The sequence below is a fragment of the Toxorhynchites rutilus genome, chromosome 3, assembly GCF_029784135.1.
Source record: "Toxorhynchites rutilus septentrionalis strain SRP chromosome 3, ASM2978413v1, whole genome shotgun sequence".
NCBI lineage: Eukaryota > Metazoa > Arthropoda > Insecta > Diptera > Culicidae > Toxorhynchites > Toxorhynchites rutilus.
Window position 1 is genome coordinate 154,627,703 of NC_073746.1, and position 20,566 is coordinate 154,648,268.

The window sequence follows — 20,566 nt, forward strand, 5'->3', positions numbered from 1 at the left end:
AGTTTCTTGAGGCCAGGGTCCTCTCGCATTTTTTTAAAGAGATCAGCGTATGATACGTTGCCCTTCGCTTCGACGATGAGTGCATCGCCTTTGTCTCTCGCCCGCCGAGGATTAGGCTTCTTGTCTTTTGGCCCCTGCCACTTTTCAGTCCATCGTGCTCCATCATCGAGTCCATCGTGCTCCTTCAAAGCTCGTCCCAAGAGAGATCTTATACCCGACATCCTGGTCTTGATCTCCTTATGCACGTTGGGTTTGTCCTGCACGAAGGTGTCGAGTTCTTTGACCCTCAACATGATCGTGCTCAGGATGCTATCTCCAGTCAGCCCTCCTTCCTGGGTTAAACTACCGCTGGACTTTGGCAGGAACAGGGGATTGATCCCCCGACTTTGCTGGGTCTCAGGTATTCCTCCATTACTGCCGCTAGGGCCTGGTGTTTCCACTTGTTTGAGTATTGGCGATCGCAGAAGCTTTTTACTACGAATGAACGCGTTGGCTTGGTCACCTGTATCCATCATACTCTCTCTTCGTTATTCGTTGGTTTTGTAGGTTGTCTCCATTTTGGTTGGGTCCCAACTTCGGGCCGCTATCTCCGCTCGTTGTACATAGTCGCCTTTTTGTGATCCCATGGTTATCTATGCAAGCAGTGAGGTCATGCAGGGGTTGACACGGTCCTTCATGGGGACCGTGTTCAGAGCCGGATCAGCGCAAGTCAGGAATGTGACATCTGATGCCTAGTACCTAGTGCCAAGGCCTAGACGAGCATCGAACGTACCCGAAGACTTGCCAAGTTGTTACCGGCACCCTTCCTTACTCAGGGAGCAGAATAGCATGACTGTCGGCTTTTAGCATCGCATGTTATCCGTTTTCGTGTCTTGTCCGTTTTCCATGTCATACCAGTATGTCGTAATCAGGATCTTACTGGCTTCGATCCTGATGTGCTCGGCACTCCTCTCGTTGCTCCTGTACACGGTATTTCCCCCGTGCATTCTCCATAGGCTTTACCGCGCCCTTACTCGCGTTGTCACCCGATTAGTCGCCTCATACGACAGGGACAGGGACCAAGACCCGAAGTGCTATTCTAGGCCGGCAACTCCACGGCTCAGTATGTTTGTATGTTTGTATGTTTGTATGTTTGTATGTTTGTATGTTTGTATGTTTGTATGTTTGTATGTTTGTATGTTTGTATGTTTGTATGTTTGTATGTTTGTATGTTTGTATGTTTGTATGTTTGTATGTTTGTATGTTTGTATGTTTGTATGTTTGTATGTTTGTATGTTTGTATGTTTGTATGTTTGTATGTTTGTATGTTTGTATGTTTGTATGTTTGTATGTTTGTATGTTTGTATGTTTGTATGTTTGTATGTTTGTATGTTTGTATGTTTGTATGTTTGTATGTTTGTATGTTTGTATGTTTGTATGTTTGTATGTTTGTATGTTTGTATGTTTGTATGTTTGTATGTTTGTATGTTTGTATGTTTGTATGTTTGTATGTTTGTATGTTTGTATGTTTGTATGTTTGTATGTTTGTATGTTTGTATGTTTGTATGTTTGTATGTTTTTTTTTTTTTTTTTTTTTTTTATAGAGGTGAGGAACGCTCTTCCAGCCTTATCTGGGAAGGGATAACCCAAACGTCGAGTGGGGATCGCACCCACAAAAACCAAGCCCTCTACTCGTAGCCTCATTCCCCCCGGGACCACATCTAGGCGACTACTTCAGGGGGCGGCTGTGCTCATGCACTTCACGAGTTTTCAACGCTAACTAGCGTTGATCCTTCCCTTTTTCTCTATACATCTCATTTACGTTTCCGTTGTACTCCGCCACGCACATCTGCTGCACAGGCTTCCTTTTACCCGTCGAGACGTGTACCGATTAGGAATTGCCCTCCAACTTGACGCGCAACCCGTCACAGTCACCCTCGCGGGGTTTCTCACCTGTCGAGACGTGAACCGATTAGGAAGCGCCCTCCATCTTGACGCGCGCCCCGTCACAGCCACCCTCGCAGGATTTCTCTTCCCAACGGAGCGCCGATTAGGCAGTGCCCTCCAACATACGCGCACTCCGTCACAGCAACTCTCGTGGGGTACCCGCCGATTTGATGATGCTCTCCTAGGCTCTCGCTCCGCCGAAACGATCCTCGCAATGTTCCTCTCTCCATCCACCAACAGGCATTGCCAGCATTTTCTTGACCCTGCTCTCCAGATTCCGCTTACCCGTCGAGACGTGTACCGATTAGGAATTGCCCTCCAGCTTGACGCGCAATCCGTCACAGTCACCCTCGCGGGGTTTCTCACCTGTCGAGACGTGAACCGATTAGGAAGCGCCCTCCAATTTGACGCGCGCCCCGTCACAGCCACCCTCGCAGGATTTCTCTTCCCAACGGAGCGCCGATTAGGCAGTGCCCTCCAACATAACGCGCACTCCGTCACAACGACTCTCGTGGGGTACTACACTTTGCAACAGCCCTCGCATTTGTTCCTCTTCTATGGTCAGGGGTTATTACTACGCTGGTCGGCCCTCCACTTCCGCTGTAGCTCGGACATGATGTGTATGATTACACTGTTCACAGCGTTCCAGGTGCCCTCATCGCGACACATTTTCTCTACTATGTTCCCGGCATGAAGGGCAGGCAGCCCCTCGCGTCTTGCGGTGAACCTGGGACACACAAATACCACGTGTTCTGGTGTTTCCTCCACATCTTCACACTCCGGACAGAGTGGCGACGTTGCGTGCCCGAACCGGTGCAAATATTGCCTGAAGCAGCCATGTCCAGACAGGAACTGTGTCAGATGAAAATTCACCTCCCCGTGCTTCCTGTTCAGCCAGGTCGATAGTACCGGTATGAGCCCATACGTCCACCTGCCTTTCTCCGCCGTGTCCCATTCCTGCTGCCACTTCAAGAGTGATTCTACTCTCGCTGTTTTCCGGATACCCCTGATTTCCTTTCGTCTGTAGCACTCTCTGTCTTCCGCCAGAGTGATGCCAATAGGGATCATGCCGGCGATAACGCAGACTGCCTCCAACGAGATCGTCCTATACGCGCTCGCAACTCGCATCGCCATGAGCCGAAACGTACGGTCCAGTTTTTTACGATTCCGGTGGGTTTCGAGAGCCGCAGACCAGGCTGGTGCTCCGTACCGCAGTATGGACGAGGATACAGCAGCCAGGAGACGCCTTTTGCTACTGCAAGGTCCTGCGTTATTCGGCATTATTCTCGCTATCGCGCTAATGGACTTCTCTGCTTTCTCGCAGACGTAGTCGACGTGGTTGTTGAAATTCAGCCGGTCGTCGATCATAACTCCCAAATATTTCAACCTACGCTTAGAAGGTATCACGTGTTCCCCGACTGTAATTTCCGCTCGCTGCACGGCTTTGCAGTTACTCACCAACAATACTTCCGTTTTATTATGAGCAATCTGCAGTTTCGCTGCTTGCATCCAGTTCTCTACTGAGACGATGGACTCGATTGCAAGCATCTTCACCTCTTCGAGTGTCTCGCCTGCCACTGTGAGAGCGATATCATCCGCGAAGCCCACGATCTCCACGCCTTTGGGAAGCTTCAGATTCAGTACACCGTTATACATTACGTTCCAGAGCGTTGGGCCCAGGATAGAGCCTTGTGGTACGCCGGCCGTTATATTCAACGTTGTCCGCCCCATGCTCGTCTCGTAGACTAGGACGCGGTTCTGAAAGTAGCTTCCTAGAATTCTGCACAGGTACCCAGGAACCTTCATACGGTGTAGGGACTCGGCAATGGCTTCCCAGCTAGCGCTGTTGAAAGCATTCCTCACGTCGATCGTTACTATAGCACAATGTCGGTCGCCCCTCCGCTTTTGCTGTGATGCCTTCTCTGCTTTTTCAACCACTGTCCGGATAGCATCAACGGTGGACCTGCCTTTCCGGAATCCAAACTGCATCTTTGACAGACCATGGTCACTCTCCGTACATTTCGTCAGTCTGTTGAGGATAATCCTTTCCAAGAGTTTCCCGAGCGTATCCAGCAGGCATATAGGCCTATAGGATGTTGGTACCCCCGGGGGCTTTCCTGGTTTTGGCAGCAACACTAACTTTTGGATCTTCCATTTCTTAGGAAAGTGACCATCATCCAGGCATTTCTGTAGCACTATCCTGAAGATGTCCGGGAACGCCTGAATCGCCGTTTTCAAGGCCGCGTTGGGGATTCCGTCGGGGCCGGGCGCTTTCTTTACCTGCAGTCTCTTCGCCACTGCTACCAGTTCTTCATTGGAAACTTGAGAACGTTCGGTAGCTATTTCGGCGTACGGTGTCGGTGGCCATATCGTAGGATCATGCATCGGAAATAAACCCTCCACAATGACCTTCAGCTTCTCGGGACACGATTCGACGGGCGTCACAGGTCCTCTGATCTTCGCCATCACGACTCGATACGCGTTGCCCCATGGGTTGGCATCTGCCTCTCGGCACAGCTCCTTAAAACAGTTCGCTTTGCTCATTGTAATTTCCCGTTTCAAGGCGGCTCTAGCTGCTCGGTACACCGTATTACGTTCCTCTCTATCAGCACTGTTTCGTGCTCTCTGAGCGCGTCTTCTGGCTCGAAGACAGCTAGCGCGAAGGTTGCGGAGAGAGTCGTTCCACCAGTAAGCTGGGCGTCTTCCATTTTTTGGTGCAACTTTCCTCAGCATGGTAGTGTCGCATGCTCTCACCAGTAGATCTGTCAACTTTTCTGCGTTCCAATCTGAAACTCCGCTATCTAGACGAAGTGCTTCGACGAAAAGGTCCTTGTCGAAAGCATTCGTCTTCCACTTCCGCTCACAGCTTGTTGTCCTCCGAACTCTCACGTGGTTTCTCTGACCGATTCTGTACCGGATCGCCTGGTGATCACTGTGCGTATACGACTCGCACACTTTCCACTCCGTACTCTCCAACAGCGACGGACTGCAAAAAGTAACGTCGATGATGGATTCGCGCCCATCTTTCCGGAAAGTGCTGGTGGTACCTTCGTTCAGTAACGTTACTTCCAGCTTTGCTAGAGCTTCCAGTAGACTGTACCCTCTGATGTTGGTGCATCTACTTCCTCACTCCACCGCCCAGGCGTTGAAGTCGCTTCCAATGACGATCGGTGTTCTACCAATTAGTTCCTCGGTCATTGCGTCTAGCATCTGGTGAAATTGATCAGTTGTCCATCTCGGGGGTGCGTAGCAACTACACATGAAAATTCCATTAATTTTGGCGATTACGAAACCTTCATGTGAACCTCCAACCACTTCCTGGATAGGATATCTGCCCATCACCTGTATTGCAGCAATCCCTAAACTATCCGTCGCCCAGCTGCCGTTATAACGGGGTACTCGGTACGGCTCCGCTATGATTGCAACGTCGCATTTTGTCTCTGTTGTCGACTGCCACAACAGTTGCTGAGCTGTGTTGCAATGGTTCAGATTGATCTGAATTATCTCCGTTACTGCGATTCTGCTAACGCCTTCTTATACGAGGGACACTTGAAGCTTCCTGTCGCATGGTCGCTGCCGTTCTCTGGTTTGCAGAGCAGGCATTTCGGTTGCTTCGTGCAGTCTCTCGCAACGTGCCCTTTCTCACCGCATCTCCTGCACAGTTCAGACCTGTCGGGGCCTGTGCAGCTTCTTGCCTGATGTCCAAAGCCCATGCACTGGAAGCATCGCTCCATCCGCTTGGTCACCCGGGGCACCATCTTCAGCGAGCAAACCGACCAGCCAACTTTTATTTTGGTCGTTTCTACCATCTTATTGGCTGCGACTGTTGAGAGCCGTATCGACGCCGTCTGCGTACCACCATACGCCTTCCTCATACGGATCGTCATTGGTGTATTGTCCAGCTTACACTGTTCTATCAACTCGCGCCTTAGCTCCTCGTCTGTCGTGATTTCATCCAGATTTCTGCATTCGACCACTGATTCCTGGGAAAGAGCCCTCACCTTCACTTCCTCACCGAGCGACTTCGCAACCAGTTCCTTGAAGGCTGAACTTTTGACCGCCGGATCCCTCTTGAGCTCGAAGAGCATCTCTCCTTTCTGGGTACGCCTGGTTTTCACCACCTTCTCTCCCAGTTCTTTCAACTCCGGATCGTCCCTCACTTTCCGTAGGAGTGATGCATAAGTCACTCCTTCCTTCACCTCGACGATCAGGGCCTCTCCCTTACTACGCTCGCGTCGGGGCCTAGGTTTTTTTGTCTCCTGCACCCCTTTCTTCTTTTCTTCTTTCTTCTTTCGTTTCTCCGTCTGTTTTTCGACAGTGCGCCATCCACTGCCTTCACCTTCCTTTTTGTTTCCCAGGTTATCATTTTTAACCTTCTTCAGGTCTTCTTCATCCCCTGGGGTATCCCTCTTCCTTTTGTCCGATCGTGGATTTCGTGGCGTCTTCGGCGTCTCCTGTATCTCGACGGACATCTTCACCCTTGCTTCAGCGAGTGCTTTTTCGACAACCTCTGCTCGCGTGATCATCTCCTTCTGTTCACGGTCAGCAGCCGTAACGGCCGATTTGATGCTTGTGACTAAATGTTTTATCTTAGTATGGACATTGTTTTTGTCCTTAATGAACTCGTAGAGTTCATTCACTTTTTTCTTGACCTCCATCAAGCTTGACCTCCCGACCTGCAGCCCTTCTAAAGAAGTGGTGGTGTTGGTTTTATGCGTTAGCACTTGTATCAGGCTACTCTCTCCTTGTTGTGGATCCTGTTGGTGTCCTGTAGGATTCGCTATGGCTGTCTGGTTGCGAATTGGTGATCTCTGGAGCTTACCGCTCCTTGCGAACACGCTCGCCTCTCCTGTTGGTGTGTCTTCATTCCCGTCGTTTCGTCTGTTGAATTGTTCGAAGGTATTCATGTCTGTTGGGTCCCAACTTCGGGCCGCTATCTCCGCTCGTTGTACATAGTCGCTATCAGTGATCCCATGGTTATCTATGCAAGCAGTGAGGCCATGCAGGGGTTGACACGGTCCTTCATGGGGACCGTGTTCAGAGCCAGATCAGCGCAAGTCAGGAATGTGACATCTGACGCCTAGTACCTAGTGCCTGAGCCTAGACGAGCATCGAACGTACCCGAAGACTTGCCAAGTTATTACCGGGACGGGGGCAATCGCACTATTAGCCCACACGCCGTTTCAGGAAGGTGTCACTCTTCCTTACTCAGGGAACAGGATAGTACGACTGTCAGCCTTCAGCGTCGTGTTGAAATCGTTTCCGTAACGTGTCCATTTTCCATGTCGTAACCAGTATGTCGTAATCAGGATCTTACTGGCGTCGATCCTGATGTGCTTGGCACTCCTTGTGTTGCTCCTGTACACGGTATTTCCCCCGTGCAATCTCCAATAGGCTTTACCGCGCCCTTACTCGCGTTGTCACCCGATAAGTCGCCTCATACGACAGGGACAGGGACCAAGACCCGAAGTGCTATTCTAGGCCGGCAACTCCACGGCTGTTGTATGTTTGTATGTTTGTATGTTTGTATGTTTGTATGTTTGTATGTTTGTATGTTTGTATGTTTGTATGTTTGTATGTTTGTATGTTTGTATGTTTGTATGTTTGTATGTTTGTATGTTTGTATGTTTGTATGTTTGTATGTTTGTATGTTTGTATGTTTGTATGTTTGTATGTTTGTATGTTTGTATGTTTGTATGTTTGTATGTTTGTATGTTTGTATGTTTGTATGTTTGTATGTTTGTATGTTTGTATGTTTGTATGTTTGTATGTTTGTATGTTTGTATGTTTGTATGTTTGTATGTTTGTATGTTTGTATGTTTGTATGTTTGTATGTTTGTATGTTTGTATGTTTGTATGTTTGTATGTTTGTATGTTTGTATGTTTGTATGTTTTTATGTTTTTATGTTTTTATGTTTTTATGTTTTTATGTTTGTATGTTTGTATGTTTGTAACATGTTTGTTTGTAGCGCTTTACCACATTAATAGAAATTTGAACCCCTTCCTGTTAACTGATTGATCTGAAACTTGGAACACACCTTGATATTTTCTTAAAACTCCATCAATATGGGTATCAAATTAAAGAGATTAACTAGTAGAACACAGTTATTTATGAAAAATGCAAATCCAAAGTAGCAGCCACCACAAAATGGCGGATTACATATTTTCTCAAAACAAACACCATCAAAATGGGTATCAAGTGAAGAAGCTTGAGCTTGAGTAGTAGATCACAGCTATTTATGGAAAATTCAATTCCAAGATGGCCGCTGTAACAAAATATCTAATTATTTTTCAAACAGTTTCATTCAACTTGGCCTGTTTGTATGCATGTTCGTATGTCTGTAGGGTTGTCCCACATTAATAAAAATTTGACCCTGTACCTTTTGACTTATTGATCTGAAATTTGGAACAAGCCTTTATCTCTGCTGCCATTATAATACTGTGTATTCCATTATCTTGAAAAATCCAATTCGGCTTCCAATTTGACGTGGAGAAAACACTACATTATCAACAACATGAATTCAAAAAGGTGTATGTATTTTTTTGTTACCCCCTCAATATTGGTATCGAATGAAATGATTTGACTAATAGAATACAGTACAACATCAAAATATTCCGAAGAAAATTAGGTAAAAAATAAAAAAAAAATAAAAGTTGAATGGTATTATTGTAGAGAAGTATACTAATCATACAGATAATGCACTAAAAACTTTTTTTTTAGGTTGAACGGTTTAATGTACTAAAAGCTAGAAAATAATTAGGCTAGTAGCAGTTAGTAGTTATCACATCCCTTCCTTCATTAATCTACGGCAATGATGAGACTAAAATAAAATCGTGGGCATATGATGAAACAACTAACTGTGGATAATGGAAATCCGTTGTGCGCCGCGATTTTATTTTACTACTTGCCTAATTATTTTCTAGCTTTTAGTACATTAAACCGTTTAAATATTTTACTTTTTTTTTTTTTATAATATGTCTCCCGTTAATGCGATACCCTAGTAAGTACGGCGTCGCATAAGGGGCGTACGCAACACTTACAAAAAATCAACCCCAGTGTCAGGCCACTTTTTTTTTGAGTCAAGGTCGTACCAGAAGATTAGATATCGATTAGAAAATAGCTTTAATTCGTTAAATAATGAGAAATTCGAGAAATCCTTCCATATACATATTCTTGGTTGTTATGAATGACTTCAAAAATATAAAGAAATATTTTATAGGAGTTTCTACACAAGACACAACCACATTGTTGTCGTAGGACTACGAAATTATTTTATTCAAATAAATTGTTTATCGCAACGGATACTATCTCAAAATAGATTTGGAAGATGGTCGGCTGATGATTCATTCTTACCCTCGCGAGAATAATACATGGGCTGGTCATATGTGGCAATTTTTTTCATGTATGCATTGCGCCGAGAATTCATCACAAACGCTATCGCGGTAGTCATTACGAACCAGACCGAATAGTCAAGAAAAAAACACCCTTTCGATCGTTACACAAAATTTATTAATACATCACTTTATACAAAAATAGAATTACTAAAAACAAAAACCACAAACAATAGAATCCGCGATAAAGGTTCTGAATCCGCGCCTGGAAAGGAAGACCGATACGTACATTATTTATATAAGAATATTTATTCTCACTTACCTCGTTTACTAGGAACAATCACCTAGAAAGAATACTGATTAATTGTACTACACATAATACTTACCACAGCACAAAACAAGAATAACAACAAAACAACATGTAAACAATCACAACACACAAACAAAACCCAGAGAATTGTCATGTGATAGAAACAGGTGGAGTACGGACCCGCTATACAATGAGTAATTTTGTTATAGCGAATATGCCAGACGCAATCCAAACAAAGAATGACTATGGGACCGTTCATATAAAAGGGCACGATATGTTCAGAACAATGTTCAGTTGCAAATAAACCATCGATCAGTATAGATTGCGCCTTGACTATATTCGATCTCATCATCTCATCTCTTATCACTATTCGGGTAGCCAGTCTATCCTCAACGTTACTCTGGAATTCTGCTCAGATACCTATCTGGGCGGAGACAGTGTTTTTTTCACAGTTGACAGACACTCGCCCATATAGCGTATATTATACCGATAATAATAGGATATCAATAAATAACGGAATATGTTTCAGAATCGCGCTTTATTATTCGTGTTCAAAATATATAACTTCTGTGTTTCTCGAATCCTCGTGTCTATCTGTCAACGCCGAACTTCTTCTTTCGTCCTGTTGCTTTTTCCGTCCATGCACGCTTATCTGAAAATATACAGAACTTAAATATAATAAGACCAAATTGTTAAAGGGAATATTATGCGATACCCTACATCCCTACCTTCCTTTAAATGAGTTGTTCATTACGCCACATAGTCTTGTAGCCTTGAAGATTCTACCCTAACTCGCTTTGATCTGGTTTCTACGCGAACCTCATCAGCTTCATCAGGTTCTGCACTTTCAACAACTTCGCCTTCAGAGACTTCTCCGTTCAGATTCTGGTTTTCCTGCGTGTTCTCAATTATTTCAATATTGTTTCCGGGAATAACCTTCAGATGAGCTGCGCTTCTACGAAATTGTTTTCCCGATGATGTAGAGCGGATAGTGACATCGGTTCCTTCTTTCCTGACGACATCAAAAACTTCTGGAGAATAATCTGTATTCAGTTTGTGGTCCTTTTTCGTTCTCTTGACCAGGACCTGATCTCCAGCTTTAATACCGCTAAGTTTAGCTCGCCGTTTCTTGTCTGCATACCGCTTACCTTTTTCTTTTTCGACTGAATCTCTATCCCTCACTTCTTCATATTCAACCGCGATACTTGGAACAACTGGGAGTTTTGTTCGCATTTTCCTTCCAAACATCAATTCCATGGGTGCTTTGCCAGTCGCTAAATGAGCGGTAGCATGATACATCATCAGATATTTCCGAAGCTCAACTCGCCAGTCCTTTCCCAACTCTTGTGCTATACGTAATCTTTCCAAAATTGAACGGTTTTGACGTTCGACCTCGCCGTTCATCTGCGGCCAATACGGTATTGTTCGTTCCAAATTAATTTCATACTCCGTGCAAAACCGTTCAAACTCATCCGAGTTGAATTGAGGGCCGTTATCTGCGCGAAGCATTTCCGGGACACCATAACGAGAAAATACAGTCAGTAGCTCTTTAATGGTAGATGTTGTAGTGATGTTGTTCATTTCAATGACTTCAAGATATCTACTATAATAGTCTATAATAACCAGGAGACTTTCCCCTTCCGGCAGTGGCCCTAAATAATCAATTGCGATTTGTTGCCAAGGCTGGGTTGGTAGTTCTTTTCTGACTAACGGTTCCGGTGGATTTGGAGCAGACACCAAGGTACATCCACGACAAGCCTTAACAAAATTTTCAACTTGATTGTCCATTTTGGACCACCAGACATGTGTGCGCAAATGAGCTTTCATGATTCTAATTCCAGGGTGCCCTTCATGTGCTATCTGAACTACCTGATACTGTAACTTTTCCGGTATTACGATGCGGTCACCTCTGAGTAGTACGTCATCTACTCTACAGAACTCGCTGAATGATGATCTGTATACTAGCGGAAGCTGATCGGCACAACCAGTTTCGAGAGCATCAAAAACATCGATTATCTGTTTGTCTCCATGACTAGCATTTTTTCAATCCAGCCACTTCAGAGCCACCGCTATTGCAGCATTCATAGCAATCTCGTTCACCAGTAGCTCTTCGGTTTCATCAAATGGTTTCGATGGGAGGGTCGAGAGTCGCGACAGTACATCAGCTATATTCAAATTACCGGATATGTACGAAATTTTATACTGGAAACCCTGAAGTCGCAGTACCCATTTCTCAATACGAGCACAAGGACGTGATGTCGGCGTAAAAAGGTAGGTAAGAGCCTTACAGTCTGTTAAAAGGTTAAACATTCTCCCGATCAAGTACGTTTGAAAACGTTCAACTACCCATACTAATGCAAGGGCTTCTTTTTCAGACTGGCAATACCTTCTTTCTGTATCGGTCAACGATTTTGAAGCAAATCCGATTACACGTGATTCGTTTTGATTGTTTGTTTGTATCAGAACTGCCCCGAGAGCTTAAGGACTTGCATCGGCCATTAGTGAGGTTTCATCTTCTAGCTTGTAGAATCCCAGACAATCCGCTTTTGCTATTTTGGACTTTATCTCTAGAAACGCTGATTGTTCAGACTCACCCCAAACAAAAACAACCCCTTTTTTGCGTTAGTCTCCTGAGTGGTTCGTCAATTGTAGCCAAATTAGGTATAAATTTTCCCATGTAATTCGCTAGACCTAAAAACGATCTTACTTCGCTTTCATTTTCAGGAATTCTGAATCCCATAACTGCATCTCGTTTGGAATCTGAAGGAAGAATTCCTTGCTGCCTGATTTTGTATCCAAGGAAATCTAGTTGCGTTACACGAAATTGGCATTTTTCTTGATTTAAAATCACACATTTTTCTTTAAATCTCAGTAGTACCTGTAGTGTTATAGATATTTTTATTTCATTTATTTAAATCCTCTTTAGTTTTACAATTGATTCATAAGATAACAAGATAAAATGAAAATAAAACCATTACTATACCTTGTTCAAACGAGCATCATGCTCCTCCACAGTGCTCCCTTCTACCACTACATCATCCAGATACCAATAGCAGCCTTCGCAATCGGCAAGAATTTCGTCCATTGCCTTTTGAAAAATCTCGGGCACTGAAACCAAACCTAAAGGCAGGCGTTTAAAGCGGTATAAACCACGATGAGTGATAAAAGTCATGATGTCTCGCGTTTCATCATCCAGCTCTAGCAGAAAAAATGCATCTTTTATGTCCAAAACGGTCCACAATTCCCCTTTTCCAATTCTCATCAAAATTTCCTCGATGATAGGCATCGGATGTCGATCTCGGATCACAGCTTGGTTGACGCGCCGCAAATCCACACAAAAACGTATATCTCCATTTATTTTTTTGGCTACCACCAGTGGCGATACCCACGTAGCAGGTCCCTTCTTCGCTTCAATTATATCTCTTCTCAGCAGTTCCTCTAGCTTTTTATTCACAGCCACTTCCATAGGGATAGAAATGCGTCGCAACGGTTGGAAACATGGAGTGATTTCTGGATTCATCTTGATATGCACACGTACATCAACTATTTTCGAAAACGGCATATTTGCATCGTCTCTATTCATCACCTGATTCACTCCATGGCCAACTTTTAAAACACCAAGTTGCTTAGAAGTAGTATCGCCCAACAAATTACGCTGACCGCCTGATACTACGAAAAACTCTGCTTCAACTGAACGAGATCCTACTTTCACGATGGTCTTAAAAAATCCTAAAATTTTCAACGGAGTATCATTGCCGTACGCTTTCAAGATTCTGTTGCTTCCTCTTACGCATTCTTGAACATTGATTTCGTTGGCCCTGAGAAAATCCCAGGTTTGAACGGTGATTAAATTCGCTTCCGATCCTGAATCGACGAACATCTCCGTGTCGATGCCTCCTAGTTGACAAATGATTACATTCGTGTCGTTTCCGGTGTAAAAACTGTAGTACACTTTCCCCGGACAATCAGTGACTCATCCTTGACGGGGCTTGATGGTGTATTATCAGTAATAGCTCGAACTTTATTCCGTATCTGTACAGCTGAATCAGGGCGCTTTCGGCAAAACTTCGCAAAATGATTGGGTCTTTGACACTTGTGGCAAACCTGTCCTTTCGCCGGACACAAAGGAGTGTTGGAGATGTGCCCATATCGTCCACATGCAAAACACTTCGTGTTGTCCTCTTTATTATCACTAATGGTATTAGTCGGGGTGAAACGTTTGTTGAAACGACTTTGCTTGCGATAATTTCTAGCTTTGCCTTGCTCTTGGATTCTATGAACCTCCACCGAACTGCCATGAGCCTGTGAACTCTCGTTATTTAACTCTTTCTCTTGGATGCGCACGCTTTCTAAAAGCTCGCCTAAAACTTCAATCTCGGAGAGTGACTGGTCTCGTTCTAAGATCTTCCGGCGAAGCTCTGAGCAAGAACAACCCTCGACAATTACGTCTATTAACATTATTTCCTCCATCACCTTTCTTATCTCGTTAGAATATTTATCCAAACCACAATCCATCAGTTGCTGTCGCAAACGTAGAACGAAATGTGCGAAACGTTCGTTGACACCCTGCTTCATATTGCGCAATTTGTGTCTTTCGAGCACGTCTTGCTTACGCGGTTTGAAAAACGCATCCAATCTCTCGATTGCTACATCGAACCATGATGTTTCAATTAGAACCATCGAAAACTCTTCGGTGCCTTCAAGGCTTCGAAAAAACTTCTGTAGCTGGGTTCCTCCAAGGTGCAGCATTTTGGCACGCATAGTTTTCTGGTCGGTGATGTTATATGAATCAAAATAGCATTGTAGAGACCCTTTCCAATCTTGCCACTCTTTGGCCAGTTTTGCGGTCTCTATCTGCACGCACCTAAACATTGGCAACGGACGATTCTCATCCATCTGCAAAACGAGATTATAATTAGATAGATTTAAAGCACTATAGCTTTAAATGATTTTTTATATATTGAAGCACTCTCTATTTTCTGTTTTCTGGCATTAAGAAGAGAATATTAATGCACTAGATTCTACATAATTGTTTCTAGGCACTCTAGCTCTAGTTTCATACTCAGGTGCTCTAGCACAAAATATTACGATCATTTATATCTAGGCTCTCTAGCACTAGACTTTACATAATCAATTTCTAGGCACTCTAGCTCTAGTATTTTTGTTTGTGAATATACAGGCACTCTAGCACTGAATACTACTATAACGTGATTCTAGGACTCTAGCTCTAGTTATTAAAACCATCCAGGCACTCTAGCACTGAACATTATAACTTGATTCTAGGCACTCTAGCACTATGTATCAAGTTTAGCTTTATAGCAGCCATTAGGCTCTTCAATGCAGAATTTCATACATTTATGTACTAGCACTATGCCCCTAGTCAATTCCACCACACTCAAAAACAATCTGTCTATCTGTCAACGTCGAACTTCTTCTTTCGTCCTGTTGCTTTTTCCGTCCATGCACGCTTATCTGAAAATATACAGAACATAAATATAATAAGACCAAATTGTTAAAGGGAATATTATGCGATACCCTACAGTCCACAGGCGAGTATATATTTGTTGCACCACCATAATTATTCCACATTTCACAAGTAAGTCAGTCTACCCATGGCAACGCATATATACAACAACAATGTGTGCCGTGTGATGAAGAAATTCTTAAGAAAATGTGAATAGCCCATTCAATAACTAATAAGTCCATATATCGAAAGATGGGCACTTCTACAAGAAAAGAGTTTTTCTTACAACAAACTTCTTCATGTTTGTTCGAAAAAATTGCAACTGAGTTAGACGTCAGATGTAGAATTAGGACGAGTTGGTATAAAGTTAATCTAAAGTGTCATCAAATAAATTTCTTTGTTTACTATTTATTTGTCCTAGAAAAGCTTTCAAATGAATCAATTACAACTCGCTTCGAAGCCTTCCATCACTCACAACCATATCAACACAATATCACTCTCCACACACACGCATCGATGAGTAATGGGAACGATTTGTCTATTTGGACTTATTTGAATTTAATGCTCTCTGTTGGATCGAACGGAGGGCAAAAATATGCATCACCATTAAAACTGATACTATCTACCTTTCCCCAGCGCTGTCTGATGTAGGTATGAATCCTCCACTGGGACCCAGCCCAACTTCTCCCCTAGCCTCGCCTCACAGTATCGATGGGGGTAAAATCGCACCCAAGACTATCGGTACGAAGCCGCGAAAGGCATCCCTAATGGCGGCGAAAATTTATTGATATTGTTTTATAAAAGCCCGCGCAGATGATATGTTCGCATGCGGTAAAATGCGGTGTTTCACTACGCGGCACACTCGGGAGAGTTTTGTGGAACTGCGGGCACCCGGACAGAATCGATTCCTAGGCGTCGCGCAAGTTGGCAACTAAGTTACCGCAGCGAACCGAACGAGGCAATAACTGCATTCCGTCGTCTCATGCGGTTTTCGTGGTGGGGAAGGTCAATTGAAATTGTAATTTAATTTACTCCCAACTCGGCAGGGATTCAGTTTAGCGCATTTCGCTCCTATCTTGGCCGGTGTAATGAAGATGTAATTACGAAAGGGGCCGATCGGTTACTGCGGTTGCGGCGATAAATTTGACCCGGGATTGTAATTGTAATCAAATCCAGCCCTGATCTTTTGTTTGTTTGATTCCAAGAAGCAGTATTTCCCACATTCATTTGAGTTAGAATGTGCAATGAAACTGAATTTGAGTAGATAAGCTGAGTATTAATCAATGAGTCATGCTAATAGCGTGCTCAGTGATCAAAGCGACTTGCCGCCCAAAGCAAAGCGCCGCAGCTGATCGACCAATTATAACTTTTGAAATGACAAAAAACATGACTCGTTGACATTACTCCAAACACACTTAAGATTGGGCAACGTTGTTTGATGAACCGTTCCTTGAGCGCCCCAAAACTGATTTGGGAAGAATGAAATTAAAAAAAAAGTTGACCTTTTTTTGCGATAACCCTTTTGTCGGTAACACTATAGAATGTGATCGAACACTCAATTATCATGCTTCACTGCCTTCAATCGCTTATCAGTTGTAACAAGACAAAAAAAAAAACATCAGCCACTTCGAAGTCTTGTCGGGGAAGTGTAAGAAAACACTTGTTAAGACCTGATTGTTAATTGGGTCCGGGAACTGTAGCTAGTGGCGACTATTTATTGTCTTTAGTCGAGCGTTGTTTGAGGTCTGTTAAAATGGGGAAATTGATTTTCTCTTTTTCCGACTTGAAACAGGGATTAATAGCGACGTTGGAGAAAAAATATTATTTTTACGTACATTTCAAGTTTTTTTTTAGCATAGTTAGAATAATTCGATTTAGACGAAATGCACGCCTTTTTGTTCTATAACTTGTTGCCATTTTTAAGGTAATTGCAATTTGCTTATTTTGTAGAATTTCTCATCCCTATTGACAATAAAACGGGGCAAACGATGTTCACAAGCTTCTCTTGGTGAGAATTTTTATCAACAAAATTATTCACCGTGGACACAACCTGTCGTGGTCGAAAGTAACCCACTATTCATCATCAGTCATCCTCTCCAGACATAGGTCGATCATATTTCAATTCAACGGCGATTCGCAGATGAAAATTTGGCCATGAGACTCTTTTCCTTAACTACTGTGGCACCCATACATCGAACTATCTTTTACATTAACCCTTTATAAGGCCGTGGCAACTATATTGTCACCCACGGAAGATACTTTTTTCGCTGTACTTGGAATATTATTCCAATATTTTACTTAACCAAACTTCTAACTGTATCTGGTAATACTCTTTTTTTTGGGCTGCTAAAAATATACGATAATTATTTGGGAGTAATTTTTATGTAACAAAACTACGACTTTAGAGCGTCGGCAGACAATTATGTTTAAATTAGTTGCAAATGCAACAAATTGATGAGTTTTTCACTGTAAACGTACTATTAAGGATCCGCTATGTAAGATCATGTAGTTTTTCCAATAAAATGAATGGTGTATTTGATGAAAAATTCAAATTTTTTTTCTTTGAAACTCTATATAAAAAAACGGTTTTATTCGCTGCACTAGAAATATTATAACGGCAAACAGTTTTTTTTGGGGTTGACGGGCAGTGGCAACTATATTGTCACCAATTTTTTCAGCTGTTTGCCTAATTTCCACGGTCTCCTAAAGGGTTAAGCCTTATCCAGATGGTTCCAAGAAGTTTGCACAGTTAGTCTATCGAGCAATCAAAATGGTGCTTAAATGATGATTACCATCGACGATTTCAATTACCAGGTGTGCCAGTTGGTATTATCCGATTGATGTATTAAATGTTGCTAACAGGTTTGTATCCATTCCTTCGATTTGACATACATGTCATTTTTTCATTTGACATTTAACTTAAAAATATTTGAAGAAAGAAGCGGTCAATGACCATCGTTCGAAAGCCATGGTGAAGATCTAGAAACTCGGATAATGGGTGCCACCAGAGATGCCAACCTTCTTGATTTTTCAGGATTTCCCAGACTTTTTAGCACGCTCCCTGATATCCTGACGAACACTCAATTTATCCTGATTTTTCTGAAATGATCCTGATTTTTCCTGATTTCTGTACTCTTTACATTAATCATAATAAATATACTGGTTTACATGTCAAAGTTTTCTGTCATGATAGTTCTCCAGTTCGCACCCATATATATCTGCTAGTGCTAGAAAGTGCACTAGCAGATATATATGGGTGCTAGAAAATTTCATGAAGCCAGATTGTCTGACGAATTTATGAAGTTACAACGAGATAAAGTTGAAGAACAACATTGCCTTATTGATGATAATGTGTATGTAGATGTATCCTCAGAGTTATTAATGTAGAAATACGGAGTATATTACTCAAGGGAAAATTTTTAAATCCACAGTCAATATAAAAAAAAATTATATGTGATTTGTTCGTCTGATTAAAATAGAATCAACTGTAATGATGGGACTATGGTAAATATATCTATAACCGTACAAAATATCATAAACATTAGTAAAAATTCAATAAGTCTTGCACTGCTGATATGCTTTCCTCATTTGTTGAGTAAAGCATATCATTCCAAAGCATGGACGATGAATTCAGTAAAAATTTGAATATTGATTTCTCTGAAATTGACTGTAGGGATGCTGTAGGTTTTTCGAAAAAAATACAAACGATCAAAAGGTTAGGCGAAACACTAGCATTTCCGCTTATGCGAGGATTTATACCATGTTTATTGATTCTTTTGTATATCCGGTCTTCGCCAGAAGAAAGATATACTCTGTTTCTGGTGGGATTTGGTATGGATTCTGTAATATGACAAGCAACTTATTTCTCACATATATGGATCGCAGCAGTTTTAGACGAGGAAGCAAACATGTTCTGGGCGGATGGAATATTTAAGATGTGTGAAAGATGGCTAAAGATTGTGAAACAGAACTATGGATATAAAATTAAATTATAATGCATTGATTGAACATTATGTTTTTGTTTTCTCAAAAATCGACATTAACTTTTCGGACAACCCATTATGAGCTATCCTGATTTGTCCGAATTTTTATTTTCATTCTTCCTGATTTTTAAAAATTATAGTTGGCAACCCTGATTGGGTTCGTTATTTTGGAAACGAGTTGAAATACTGGTGACTGAGTCGATTGACATGATCGGATGTTGGATGCAAAGCGTGAAATGGCAGATAGCCCACCATAAGACGGAAATGCTGATCGCCAGTAACCACGAGGCGATGCAGCGGACGGAATTCATTATTGGGGAGCATTCGATAAATTCGAAGCGAGAACTGAAACACCTGGGGGTCCTGAATCATGAAACAGGCTATTTCTTTCTTAAGCCAAAATTCAACATATTTCAGTTACTCAATTCTCTAACATTGTAAACCAAGCGTGAATCTAAATAAATAAAATTCATACTGCTGCTTTTATTACAAAAAGCGCTTCCTTTCGACAGTACTGGTACACAATGCAAAAAAAAATATTACTTCTGAACATACAGTTGTGTTCAAAATAAAAGCAGTGGTGATTTAAAAATTGGAATATGTTAATAATTTGGAATTAGCTTCTACCAAAACTCGACATTATAATATCATATTATTTTCAGACACAATTCTCGTTCAAGATTTTTCAACCACTTGAAAATAACATGTTTCTCCGTTACATGACATGCCAAATTTGTTTTTTTTTGCTTGATTAATTCTCGAGTAATGCAGAAATTAGTGTTTCTATTGTACGGCAGACTCCCCCTGTCGGCGATCGATACACGCCGACCTTACGACGCGAGTTGGGTTGCCGGTCAGTATTCGACGTTCTGCTGAACAGACCGTCCAAGACTTAACCAGAAGTTAGACAATGAAAATCCCGCGTAACGAGAACTCCAATGATAACTTCCTTGCAAGGGAGAGGTTTGGTTAGAACCGTCCTGCAGTACAGGCCAATTCTAATTCCAAGTTTGTTTGTAAGTTTCTATGTTCCACTTGCAGCACAAGTGAAACAGAGTAACTCAGGATTTGTAGCGAAGTGAAAGATGCAACTTAGTAAACTTCCTCACGCCGGAGGAAAACCTTTTTCGGATGTAGAGGACCCGAACGTACTACTTGAATATTCTTTGGATACTTTATTGATACTGATTATTTACATGCTTTGTGAGTTCTTAAATACTAAGATAATGGATTGTCAGCAATTTTGATGCCCCTTGCTTCCCAGTGTGAAAGGAGTTACAATTTCATTCAATAATATTTTGCCACCCGGGAAGCAAAGGGCGTTCAAATTCGGTATCCCTTTCGAATCGGGAATATGTGTCCATGCTATACTTTTTATACAGTATGTTCTCTTCTAGTCGCTGGTTAGGTTAAACCGCGACGAAATCTAATTGCTGATCCTAGCACAACTGACCTATATCCATACTCGCGAACGCGTGCGCGTAATGAATCAGCTCTTTGTAATCTGATCCCCCGCTCGGTCAGTGGCACGGCAGCGCGCTCATATTGTCG

At 42.5% G+C, this 20,566-nt stretch overlaps 2 protein-coding genes across 2 annotated transcripts; both read right to left on the minus strand.

Annotated features, from left to right (window-relative positions):
- Positions 1–10,318: 10,318 nt before the first annotated feature.
- Positions 10,319–11,356, minus strand: LOC129773581 (uncharacterized protein K02A2.6-like). Its single transcript, XM_055777210.1, has one exon. It carries the CDS (start codon positions 11,354–11,356, stop codon positions 10,319–10,321), a length of 1,038 nt encoding a protein of 345 aa, XP_055633185.1.
- A 1,189-nt stretch (positions 11,357–12,545) lies between these two features.
- LOC129773582 (uncharacterized protein K02A2.6-like) lies at positions 12,546–13,448 on the minus strand. Its single transcript, XM_055777211.1, has one exon. The coding sequence runs from the start codon at positions 13,446–13,448 to the stop codon at positions 12,546–12,548; it is 903 nt and encodes a 300-aa protein (XP_055633186.1).
- Between the last annotated feature and the right edge of the window lie 7,118 nt (positions 13,449–20,566).

What these genes read in the sequence shown, in the direction of transcription:
- LOC129773581 (XM_055777210.1), bottom strand. Translation starts at nt 11,356, where the DNA reads ATGGACAATCAAGTTGAAAATTTTGTTAAGGCTTGTCGTGGATGTACC.
- LOC129773582 (XM_055777211.1), bottom strand. Translation starts at nt 13,448, where the DNA reads ATGTTCGTCGATTCAGGATCGGAAGCGAATTTAATCACCGTTCAAACC.